General features: G+C 46.6%; 1 protein-coding gene across 1 annotated transcript in view; it reads left to right on the forward strand.

The window, feature by feature from the left end:
• The window catches only part of LOC106604222 (BTB/POZ domain-containing protein KCTD16), a 36,600-nt gene extending 25,550 nt beyond the window's left edge, over nucleotides 1-11,050 (forward strand). Inside the window, exons 2-3 of the mRNA XM_014198676.2 lie at nucleotides 8,335-8,553; nucleotides 8,652-11,050. Of these exons, the coding sequence (XP_014054151.1) occupies nucleotides 8,335-8,553; nucleotides 8,652-8,896 (464 nt within the window). The 3' untranslated portion in view covers nucleotides 8,897-11,050. The remainder of the gene's footprint in view (nucleotides 1-8,334; nucleotides 8,554-8,651) is intronic.
• Nucleotides 11,051-11,961: the final 911 nt, after the last annotated feature.

Genomic DNA, 11,961 nt, shown 5'->3' on the forward strand with positions numbered 1-11,961 from the left:
CTGTCTGTTTGGGTGTGTCTGTCTGTCTGGGTGTGTCTGTCTGTCTGGGTGTGTCTGTCTGTCTGGGTGTGTCTGTCTGTCTGGGTGTGTCTGTCTGGGTGTGTCTGTCTGGGTGTGTCTGTCTGGGTCAGGAGTGGAGCAGCAGATTACTTTTGAAAAAAATCATAAGTTTACATTTTTTTAAATTTCATAAAAAATAAATAATAATAATGATTTTGAGCAGCAGATTACTCTCGCTTAAGGTATTATTATGAGCTAATGTAGTGGTCGTCTAGGAACAAGGCGCGGTCGTCTAGGAACAAGGCGCGGTCGTCTAGGAACAAGGCGCAGTCGTCTAGGAACAAGGCGCGGTCGTCTAGGAACAAGGCGCGGTCGTCTAGGAACAAGGCGCGGTCCTCTAGGAACAAGGCGCGGTTGTCTAGGAACAAGGCGCGGTTGTCTAGGAACAAGGCGCGGTCGTCTAGGAACAAGGCGCGGTCGTCTAGGAACAAAGCGCGGTCGTCTAGGAACAAGGCGTGGTTGTCTAGGAACAAGGCATATAAAATATTAAAAGATATAAAGATTTAAAACGTGTATGTCAGGTTATGGATGCAGTTCCTGAAAGGACATGTTTTTTTCTGTACTGTTAAAGTTTGTTTCCATCATGGATGTTCTGTATAGAAAACAAACCTTCAACAGTAACTGCCCTGAAATGTGTATGACGCTATTATGGGGTTTCTAGGAGAGTGAGAGATCAAGAGACAGAGGGGGTGGTGAATGCCCTTGTGAATGCCCTTAACCACTTCCCTCTGCAACTGGATCCTGGACTTCCTGACAGGCCGCCCCCAGGTGATGAGGGTAGGTAGCAACACATCTGCCACGCTAATCCTCAACACTGGCGCCCCTCAGGGGTGCGTGCTCAGTCCCCTCCTGTACTCCTTGTTCACCCATGACAGCATGGCCAGGCACGACTCCAACACCATCATTAAGTTTGCTGATGACACATCAGTTGTAGGCCTGATCACCGACAACGACGAGACAGCCTATAGGGAGGAGGTCAGAGACCTGGCCTAACAACCTATCCCTCAATGTAACCAAGACTAAGGAGATGATTGTGGACTACAGGAAAAGGAGGGCCGAGCACGCCCCCACTCTCATCGACGGGGCTGTAGTGGAGCAGGTCGAGAGCTTCAAGTTCCTTGTTGTCCACACACCAAGACAGTCGTGAAGAGGGCACGACAAAGCCTATTCCCCCTCAGGAAACTAAAAAGATTTGGCATGGGTCCTCAGATCCTCAAAAGGTTCTACAGCTGCAACATCGAGAGCATCCTGACTGGTTGCATCACTGCCTGGTACGGCAACTGCTCAGCCTACGACCACAAGGCACTACAGAGGGTAGTGCGTACGGCCCAGTACATCACTGGGACCAAGCTGCCTGCCCTCCAGGACCTCTATACCAGGCGGTGTCAGAGGTAGGCCCTAAAAATTGTCAAAGACTCCAGCCATCCTAGTCATAGACTGTTCTCTCTGCTACCGCACGGCAAGCAGTACCGGAGCACCAAGTCAAGGTCCAAAAGGCTCCTTAACAGCTTCTACCCTCAAGCCATAAGACTCCTGAACAGTGAATTATAAGTGAAATAATGTGTCTGTAAACAATTGTTGGAGAAATGACTTGTGTCATGCACAAAGTAGAGGTCCTAACCGACTTGCCAAAACTATAGTTTGTTAACAAGAAATTTGTGGAGTTGTTGAAAAATGAGTTTTAATGACTCCAACCTAAGTGTATGTAAACTTACGACTTCAACTGTATATATTACCTCAATTAGCCCAACCAACCAGTGCCCCCGCACATTGGCTACCCGGGCTATCTGCATTGTGTGCCCCCCCAACCCCTCTTTTACGCTACTGCTACTCTCTGTTTATCATATATGCATAGTCACTTTAACCATATCTACATGTACATACTACCTCAATCAGCCTGACTAACCGGTGCCTGTAAATAGCCTCGCTACTGTTATTTTTCACTGTCTTTTTACTGTTTCGATTTGTTTACTTACTTATTGTTCTCCTAATACCGTTTTTTTTATTAGAAATTGCACTGTTGGTTAGAGCCTGTCAGTAAGCGTTTCACTGTCAGGTCTACACCTGTTGTATTCAGCGTTTCACTGTCAGGTCTACACCTGTTGTATTCAGCGTTTCACTGTCAGGTCTACTACACCTGTTGTATTCAGCATTTCACTGTCAGGTATACCTGTTGTATTCAGCGTTTCACTGTCAGGTCTACACCTGTTGTATTCAGCATTTCACTGTCAGGTATACCTGTTGTATTCGGCGCACGTGACAAATAAAGTTTGATTTGACATGCTCTGTTATTTCTCAGTACAGAGATCATCTCCGATGAGGAGATGTAATTATTTGGTCTCTGGCCTTGTTCCTAGCCAACCACTATATTTTATCTCTGCCTCTACATTAACCATGATGTTGATGTGATGCAGCGACCATCCATTTAAAACAATACTCACTAGCATCCACTCTTCTTTCCCTCCTTGTTTCTCTCTCTCCCTCCCTCTGTTTCTCTCCCTTCGTTTCTCTTCCTCCCTCCATCTTTGATTCCCTCTCTCTCTCCCTCTATCCCTGTTTCTCTCCCTCTTTCTCTCTCTCCCTCCCTGCCTGTTTCTCTCCCTCCCCCTCACTCCCTCTGTTTCTCTCTTTTCCTCCTTGTTTCTCTCCCTCCGTTTCTCTTCCTCCCTCCATCTTTGATTCCCTCTCTCTCTCCCTCTATCCCTGTTTCTCTCCCTCTTTCTCTCTCTCCCTCCCTGCCTGTTTCTCTCCCTCCCCCTCACTCCCTCTGTTTCTCTCTTTTCCTCCTTGTTTCTCTCCCTCTGTTTCTCTCATCCCTCCCTCTGTTTCTCTCCATCCCTCCCTCTCTATTTCTCTCCCTCTTTCTCCCTCCCTCTCTGTTTCTCTCCCTCCCTGCCCCCCTCTGTTTCCCTCCCACCCTCCCCCCTCTTTGGGTGTTGGTGGGCACGGCTCCCAATGCAGTCTGATTCTCTCTATGAGGAGACATTGATGGTCTGATATGCCTCTTTACTCAGTTCCCGTCCCAAATGGCACCCTATTCCCTATTACAGTGCCCTACTTCTGACCAGGACTCATAGGGCCTTGATCAAAAGTAGTAGACTATATAGGGACTAGGGTACCATTTGGGACTCAGCCATGGATTAGCCATTAAAAAGCTGTTAGCCTCTCTCTCAATTCAATTCAAGGGGCTTTATTGGCATGGGAAACTCTCTCTCTGCTATCAGACTAATGCAGTCACATCACTATGCAGAGATGAGGCTGTTATTACAGTAAAAAGCTGAGAGGCTCAAATCCCTGTTGAACTACACTCCCTGTTCATATCAATTGATGTATGCACTGGGCTTGCATACCAAATGACACCCTATTCTCTATATAGTGCACTACTTTTGACCAGAGCTCTATGAGCCCTGGACAGAAGTAGTGCACTGTGTCGGGAATAGGGTGTTATTTGGGACGTAAACACTGTCTGCAGGTAATGGCCCAATGATTACTCATTTTGAGACATGTTATTGCTGTTGACACTAGAGCCTTGTATGGGGAAAACAATTACATGTCCATTTACACTGTCTATGCTTGAGTAGTTGTATTATTGTTTTATATAGTTTTATTCCTGTAAGCCATGGAGATCAGAGAGAAGTCATTGGGGATGTCTTCCCTTCCAGGATATAGAAAATTAAAAAACTGAAATTGGAACGTTGAAATGGAATAATGTTTCTTCAGGGCAGATACAAGGTCCTCAAAGACATGCGTGAATATAAAACAAATTTGAAAATAAATGAATAATTGAATGCTTGTAGTCTGTAAAGCCACAAAGCCAGGGCCTGTATTCACAAAGAGTCTCAGAGTAGGAATGCTGATCTAGGATGAGGTTCCCCCGTCCATTTAATCCTCCTAACCTTCCCAGTCGTAGTCTTCTGTTTTCCTCCTAACCTTCCCAGTCGTAGTCTTCTGTTTTCCTCGTAACCTTCCCAGTCGTAGTCTTCTGTTTTCCTCCTAACCTTCCCAGTCGTAATCTTCTGTTTCCCTCCTAACCTTCCCAGCTGTAGTCCTAACCTTCCCAGCTGTAGTCTTCTGTTTTCCTCCTAACCTTCCCAGTCATAGTCTTCTGTTTTCCTCCTAACCTTCCCAGCTGTAGTCTTCTGTTTTCCTCCTAACCTTCCCAGTCGTAGTCTTCTGTTTTCCTCCTAACCTTCCCAGTCGTAGTCTTCTGTTTTCCTCCTAACCTTCCCAGCTGTAGTCTTCTGTTTTCCTCCTAACCTTCCCAGTCGTAGTCTTCTGTTTTCCTCCTAACCTTCCCAGTCGTAGTCTTCTGTTTTCCTCCTAACCTTCCCAGTCGTAGTCTTCTGTTTTCCTCCTAACCTTCCCAGTCGTAGTCTTCTGCTTTCCTCCTAACCTTCCCAGTCGTAGTCTTCTGCTTTCCTCCTAACCTTCCCAGTCGTAGTCTTCTGTTTTCCTCCTAACCTTCCCAGTCGTAGTCTTCTGTTTTCCTCCTAACCTTCCCAGTCGTAGTCTTCTGCTTTCCTCCTAACCTTCCCAGTCGTAGTCTTCTGTTTTCCTCCTAACCTTCCCAGTCGTAGTCTTCTGTTTTCCTCCTAACCTTCCCAGTCGTAGTCTTCTGCTTTCCTCCTAACCTTCCCAGTCGTAGTCTTCTGTTTTCCTCCTAACCTTCCCAGTCGTAGTCTTCTGTTTTCCTCCTAACCTTCCCAGTCGTAGTCTTCTGCTTTCCTCCTAACCTTCCCAGTCGTAGTCTTCTGCTTTCCTCCTAACCTTCCCAGTCGTAGTCTTCTGCTTTCCTCCTAACCTTCCCAGTCGTAGTCTTCTGCTTTCCTCCTAACCTTCCCAGTCGTAGTCTTCTGTTTTCCTCCTAACCTTCCCAGTCGTAGTCTTCTGCTTTCCTCCTAACCTTCCCAGTCGTAGTCTTCTGCTTTCCTCCTAACCTTCCCAGTCGTAGTCTTCTGTTTTCCTCCTAACCTTCCCAGTCGTAGTCTTCTGTTTTCCTCCTAACCTTCCCAGTCGTAGTCTTCTGCTTTCCTCCTAACCTTCCCAGTCGTAGTCTTCTGTTTTCCTCCTAACCTTCCCAGCTGTAGTCTTCTGTTTTCCTCCTAACCTTCCCAGTCGTAGTCTTCTGTTTTCCTCCTAACCTTCCCAGTCGTAGTCTTCTGTTTTCCTCCTAACCTTCCCAGTCGTAGTCTTCTGTTTTCCTCCTAACCTTCCCAGCACCTTGGCCTTCTTTCATTTGCTAGTCTGGCCTCAGGTTCAGAAGACACATTTTACCTTGGTAAGACGTCTACTGAAAAACATCCTATTCAGAGCATATCCAGAGGCTGTGTGTGTGTCTTTGTGTGATTGTGTGTGTGTGTGTGTGTCTATGTGTGAGTGTGTTTGTGCGTGTGTGTGTAAGGGCATATCCACAGGCAGTTGAACCACTGTCAGTTTTACTGCTCGTATCAATCCTCACTGACAGCAGGTCAAAAAACCAGTCTGACCCATACACACACACACATGCACGCACGCACGCACACACTTCGTTCCTCCCCCATCTCAGCAACCTCATTCTGCTGCTACTGCATGTGTAACACCCAGGATTAATGATGTCTTAGGTTTCGTCCCAAAAGACAACCTATTCCCTAAACATCGTCAAAAGTAGTTCACTATGTATACTGATAGAAAAAAGGGTTCCAAAAGGGTTATTTGGCTGTCCCCATAGGAAAACCCTTTTTGGTTCCACGTAGAACCCTCTTTGGGGAGAGGGAGAGCGGGAGAGGGAGAGAGAGAGAATCTGTGTGTACTGTATAAAGTTGCTACAGTGATGGTTTTAATGAGAAATGTCTAGTGGGCATGTAGGACAAATTCAGACTGACTTTGGTTTCAGAGGCGAGGACGAGAAGTGGTTACGAAGGGAACGGAGGGTGTTAGGCTGTCTAGAGGAGGTCTAGAGGAGAACTAGAGGAGGTTTAGTGGAGGTCTAGAGGAGGTTTAGAGGAGGAGGTCTAGAGGAGGTCTAGAGGAGTTCTAGAGGAGGTCTAGAGGAGGTGGTCTAGAGGAGGTGTAGAGGAGGAGGTGTAGAGGAGGTGTAGAGGAGGAGGTCTAGAGGAGGTCTAGAGGAGGTCTAGAGCAGGTCTAGAGGAGGTGTAGAGGAGGTCTAGAGGAGAACTAGAGGAGGTTTAGAGGAGGAGGTCTAGAGGAGGTGTAGAGGAGGTCTAGTGGAGGTCTAGAGGAGGTCTAAAGGAGAACTAGAGAAGGTTTAGAGGAGGAGGTCTAGAGGAGGTTTAGAGGAGGTCTAGAGGACAACTAGAGGAGGAGGTCTAGAGGAGGTGTAGAGGAGGAGGTCTAGAGGAGGAGGTGTAGAGGAGAACTAGAGGAGGTTTAGTGGAGGTCTAGAGGAGGAGGTCTAGAGGAGGAGGTCTAGAGGAGGAGGTCTAGCGGAGGAGGTCTAGCGGAGGAGGTCTAGAGGAGGAGGTCTAGCGGAGGAGGTCTAGAGGAGGAGGTTTAGAGGAGGAGGTGTAGAGGAGGTGGTGTTGAGGAGGTGGTGTTGAGGAGGTGGTGTTGAGGAGGTGTAGAGGAGGAGGTGTAGAGGAGGAGGTGTTGAGGAGGAGGTGTAGAGGAGGTTTAGTGGAGGTCTAGAGGAGGAGGTCTAGAGGAGGAGGTCTAGAGGAGGAGGTCTAGAGGAGGAGGTCTAGCGGAGGAGGTCTAGCGGAGGAGGTCTAGAGGAGGAGGTTTAGAGGAGGAGGTGTAGAGGAGGTGGTGTTGAGGAGGTGGTGTTGAGGAGGTGGTGTTGAGGAGGTGTAGAGGAGGAGGTGTAGAGGAGGAGGTGTTGAGGAGGAGGTGTAGAGGAGGTTTAGTGGAGGTGTAGAGGAGGAGGTGTAGAGGAGGAGGTCTAAAGGAGGACGTCTAGAGGAGGACGTCTAGAGGAGGACGTCTAGAGGAGAACTAGAGGAGGTTTAGTGGAGGTGTAGAGGAGGAGGTTGTCACGGAATTCTAGGACCAGTGGAGATGCGGAATCAGGGGCAGGAGACAGAGGGCCGGAGCAACAGAGTTTTAATGCAACGGGCAAAACACAATAGCCGAAAGGCACAGGGCGCTCAAAAAGTCCGCCAGGGAAAACACATTCCCAAAATAAACACGAGGGAAAAAGCGCACAGGGCGCAGCCCGGCAATAAAGCTTACACAGGCCATCGAAACAGGCTACACACACAACTGTCCTGAGTGGACAATAAACAATCCCGCACGAGAACCCAAACTGAAAATACACACTAAATAACCCCCCACTAATGACAGACACAAAACAGGTGCGGGATAGACAGACAAAACCCAAAGACACAGAAACAACGATCGATGGCAGCTAATAGGCCGGCGACGACGACCGCCGAGCGCCGCCCGACCGAGGAGGGGCGGCACCTTCGTTGGATACTGTGACAGAGGTGTAGAGGAGGAGGTGTAGAGGAGGAGGTGTAGAGGAGGAGGTGTAGAGGAGGAGAACTAGAGGAGGTGTAGAGGAGGAGGTGTAGAGGAGGAGGTGTAGAGGAGGAGAACTAGAGGAGGAGAACTAGAGGAGGAGAACTAGAGGAGGAGAACTAGAGGAGGTCTAGAGGAGGAGAACTAGAGGAGGAGAACTAGAGGAGGAGAACTAGAGGAGGAGAACTAGAGGAGGTCTAGAGGAGAACTAGAGGAGAACTAGAGGAGGTCAGAGCTGTAGCTTTCTTTAACTGAAAGAGAAATGTTTAAAACCCCTCACTTCTACACACACACACACACACACACACACACACACACACACACACACATACACACACACACACACACACATACACACATACACACACACACTCAAAGATTCCGTAATGAAAGGTCAGTGATGCTGCCACTCTCCCTACATCCTGTGGAAGATGTCTTGATGACATTCCATTATAAATCTGTCAGGGTTTGTCGGTTCAGTAACCGGTCTGTTTGATTACACATCTGTCAGTGTAGGCTGAGAGAGCGTTAGCTAATAATAATGTATTGTGTGAGGATTCTCTTGTCACAACAATTTATTCACGTCTATGATAACTGATGAATTCAATATGTCATTTGTGAACTGTAGCCTGCAGTCTCTATCTACTTCTGTCACTTCAGTTATGGAAATCAGTTGTTAGGAGAATTTTGCTCATTCAAGATGAAACTCAATGTTTGTGTGTGTGTGTGTGTGTGTGTGTGTGTGTGTGTGTGTGTGTGTGTGTGTGTGTGTGTGTGTGTGTGTGTGTGTGTGTGTGTCACCACACGTCTCTTCTCCAGGTGGCCCATCCAGGTGGTCTTCGTCCCACTGCGACTGCTGCTGCAAGAGCCACAAGAGTGAGCGCGAGGGAGAGAGCGGCACATCTTTGAACGAGCTCTCTACTTCCTGCTCCGAGACCCAATCAGAAGCCAGCTCCCCTCAGGGCACAGTCATCTGTGGTTCCGTCAGCCGTCAGCCTCACCCCGTCGCCCAGACCCTGGACCGGCCACTGAAGAAAGGTGTGGGTGTACCTCCTTTTTGTATCCCTTGGGTGACTTTGGGTGCTTTGAAAGGTGTCTGTCTAATAAAATGTCTTCTTCTCTCTCCTTCCCTAAAGGGCCCGTTCAGCTGCTCCAGCCGTCGGAGGTGAGGAGGAAGACGGACCTGCTCCGGGTGAGGACCATGGGGATCAGGGAGCACCGCGAGGCTGCAGCCAAGAGGAAAGCCAACAAGGAGAAGTTAACACCGGAGCAGGAACTGGAGAGCTGCATCCAGGACTTCCACAGGATCAGGATTCCTGAACGCTTCCCGGAGAGGAAGTACATGTGGCAACAAGAACTGCTGAGGAAGTACCGTCTCTAAGGAGAAGGAGGGAGCGAGCAATACAAATCAAATTGTATTGGTCACATACGCCGAATACAACAGGTGTAGACTTTACAGTGAAGTGCTTATTTACAAGCCCATTCCCAACAGTGCAGAGTTAAAAAGTACGACAAATATTTGGAAAAATGTATATAAGGAAATAGTAACACATTTACCACAATTACACAAACTGAGTCAATGTGCAGGGGTACGAGGTAGTTGTGAGGCTATATATAAGGAGTACCAGTACTGAGTCAATGTGCAGGGGTACGAGGTAGTTGTGAGGCTATATATAAGGAGTACCAGTACTGAGTCAATGTGCAGGGGTACGAGGTAGTTGAGGTATTACAGTATTACATGTGGATAGGTATCAAAGTGACAAGGCAATCAGGAAATAGTAACACAGGAAATAGGAACACAATAAAAACAATAGCGAGCCTATATACAAGGGACAGGAAGAGAGAGAGAAAGAGGGATGGAGGGCTCCATTTCTTTGCAGGGTATTAGCTGAAGACTAATAGACTGTAGCACTCTCTACGACAATCATGTACTGTATTAAAGAAAATGAAGAAATCAAGGCCACTGTATTGCCAGCATGTATAGCAGAGCACAGTGAATCTAGCACAAAACGAGGCCACATTTGTCAAGGGTTTGTGATGTGTGCACAGTGTCTTTTTGTGATATGCACGTGTGTTAACCAGGTTGGGGTTCAAATCCCAGTCACGGCAGGGGACGCTTTAGCCCCACCCCATGTGGCTAACCATGTGAAGTCATGGTTAGCCTGTCAAGCTAAAGGCTACATCACCTGTTCAAGCAACAAGCCAACCTCAGGGCCAATGGGATACACCGCAATCAGCTCACCAAGCTCCATCACGATCACAAGCTCCATCAACAAAGGTGCAGTTTCAGCTAGCTAATGCTTTTTGTGGAACAAATTAGTAGTCACGATGTCAGTGATTTTCTATTGGTGTATCAGTGTGTACAGAAGGAAAGGACTATCGCTGCGTCTCCGGTTCACAGTTAGTCACAGTGTGTCTATGGGAAGTGTCAGAATGGGTTTGTGGTTCTGTCAGGCAGAATCATCACAGAAGACGGGACTCTGGAACTCTCACATCTGTTTATTGTACTACAACTACAGCCCTGCATGTCATTTCATGGTATGAGACTCATATCAATAGATTATGGTGTCTGTAATATGGTATGAGACTCATATCAGTAGATTATAGTGTCAGTAATATGGTATGAGACTCATATCAATAGATTATAGTGTCTGTAATATGGTATGAGACTCATATCAGTAGATTATAGTGTCAGTAATATGGTATGAGACTCATATCAATAGATTATAGTGTCAGTAATATGGTATGAGACTCATATCAATAGATTATAGTGTCAGTAATATGGTATGAGACTCATATCAATAGATTATAGTGTCTGTAATATGGTATGAGACTCATATCAGTAGATTATAGTGTCAGTAATATGGTATGAGACATATCAGTAGATTATAGTGTCAGTAATATGGTATGAGACATATCAGTAGATTATAGTGTCTGTAATATGGTATGAGCATCATATTTAATAGATGCCGTTCATTTGTTATGTGGTGGATAAATCCAAGGGTGCCTCCGAAGTTGCATTCTATTCCCTATATAGTGCACTACAGAGGGAATAGGGTGCCATTTTGGGAAGCCACCCAATACAGTATGTCATGGTGACTGAGTGAGGCCAACTTCATTGATGAGAGCACTGACTGATTGTCTGTTTGCTATTGTAAACATTCTTGTCTGAATTTGTCGACAAGTCATGTATGTGTAGCATAGGGAAACATGTAGGTAGGCTACAGTAGTAATGCTGATGGGTATTCTAAGATCCTCCCCCTGGTGGGTGTTCTAAGATCCTCCCCCTGGTGGGTGTTCTAAGATCCTCCCCCTGGTGGGTGTTCTAAGATCCTCCCCCTGGTGGGTGTTCTAAGATCCTCCCCCTGATGGGTATTCTAAGATCCCCTGATTGTAAGTGTGCAACAAATCTATTAAATGAGTTGAAAATGCAATTACTTGTGTGACTCTACGGACTCTTTGCCAGCGTAGCTGACTGAACTAAACAGGTGACTGTGCAGTTGTGTTTCTAGGATAAAAAAATGAAATAAGTACAGGGTTAGGTCTCAAATAGAACCCTATTCCCTCTGTAGTGCACTATGGCACCCTATTCCCTCTACAGGTCACTATGGCACCCTATTCCCTCTACAGGGCACTATGGCACCCTATTCCCTCTGTAGGGCACTGCTGTTGACTGCTCTTGTCTAAAGTATTGCGGAATAGGGTGTCTTTTCACACCACAGGCCTAATTTATTTCAGAAGTTATTTTCAGTTATATTCCCTCTGATCCTCATGCTACCCCTCTCACTCAGTTGAGTTGACAGAATTAAATATTAGCTGGGATAATACAAAATGATCCAAAGAGGATTCAGTAGGTTTCTTCCCTGACAATGAGGCAGAGTTTGGAGAGTTTCTGCCTAATTTCTCTGGATAAGTCGCTCCGTTGGATTCCTGTCAAAAATCCTCCCCCTCTAGTCTGCGTTTTTAAATGGCACCCTATTCCCTCTGTATGTACTGCACTACTTTGAACCAAAGCCCTATAGGTCCTCATCAAAAGTAGTGTACAGTAGTGAATAGGGGGTCTTTTCAGACATGACCACTACTTTCGTCCTCCCACACTCCCTAGTCTTGCACTCTCTCCCAAATGTTTTTGGGAGTTTAGAAGAAGTGAAAAGAGTCCTGATGTCTTAATGTATTTATCTCTTCCTGTTGAGAGGTTCTCAGAGAAATGTGAAGAAGAAGAAACATAGGCTTGCATCCCAAATGACACCCAATTTCCTATATAGTGCACTACTTTTTACCAGAGTGAAGGTATTGCACTATATACAGTACAATTGAAGTTGGAAGTTTACATACACTTAGGTTGGAGTCATTAAAACTAGTTTTTCAACCGCTCCACAAATTTCTTGTTATTAACAAACTATAGTTTTGGCAAGTCGGTTAGGACATCTACTTTGTGCATGACAC

Source organism: Salmo salar, chromosome ssa05 (assembly GCF_905237065.1).
Source record: "Salmo salar chromosome ssa05, Ssal_v3.1, whole genome shotgun sequence".
In the NCBI taxonomy this organism is placed as follows: Eukaryota; Metazoa; Chordata; class Actinopteri; order Salmoniformes; family Salmonidae; genus Salmo; species Salmo salar.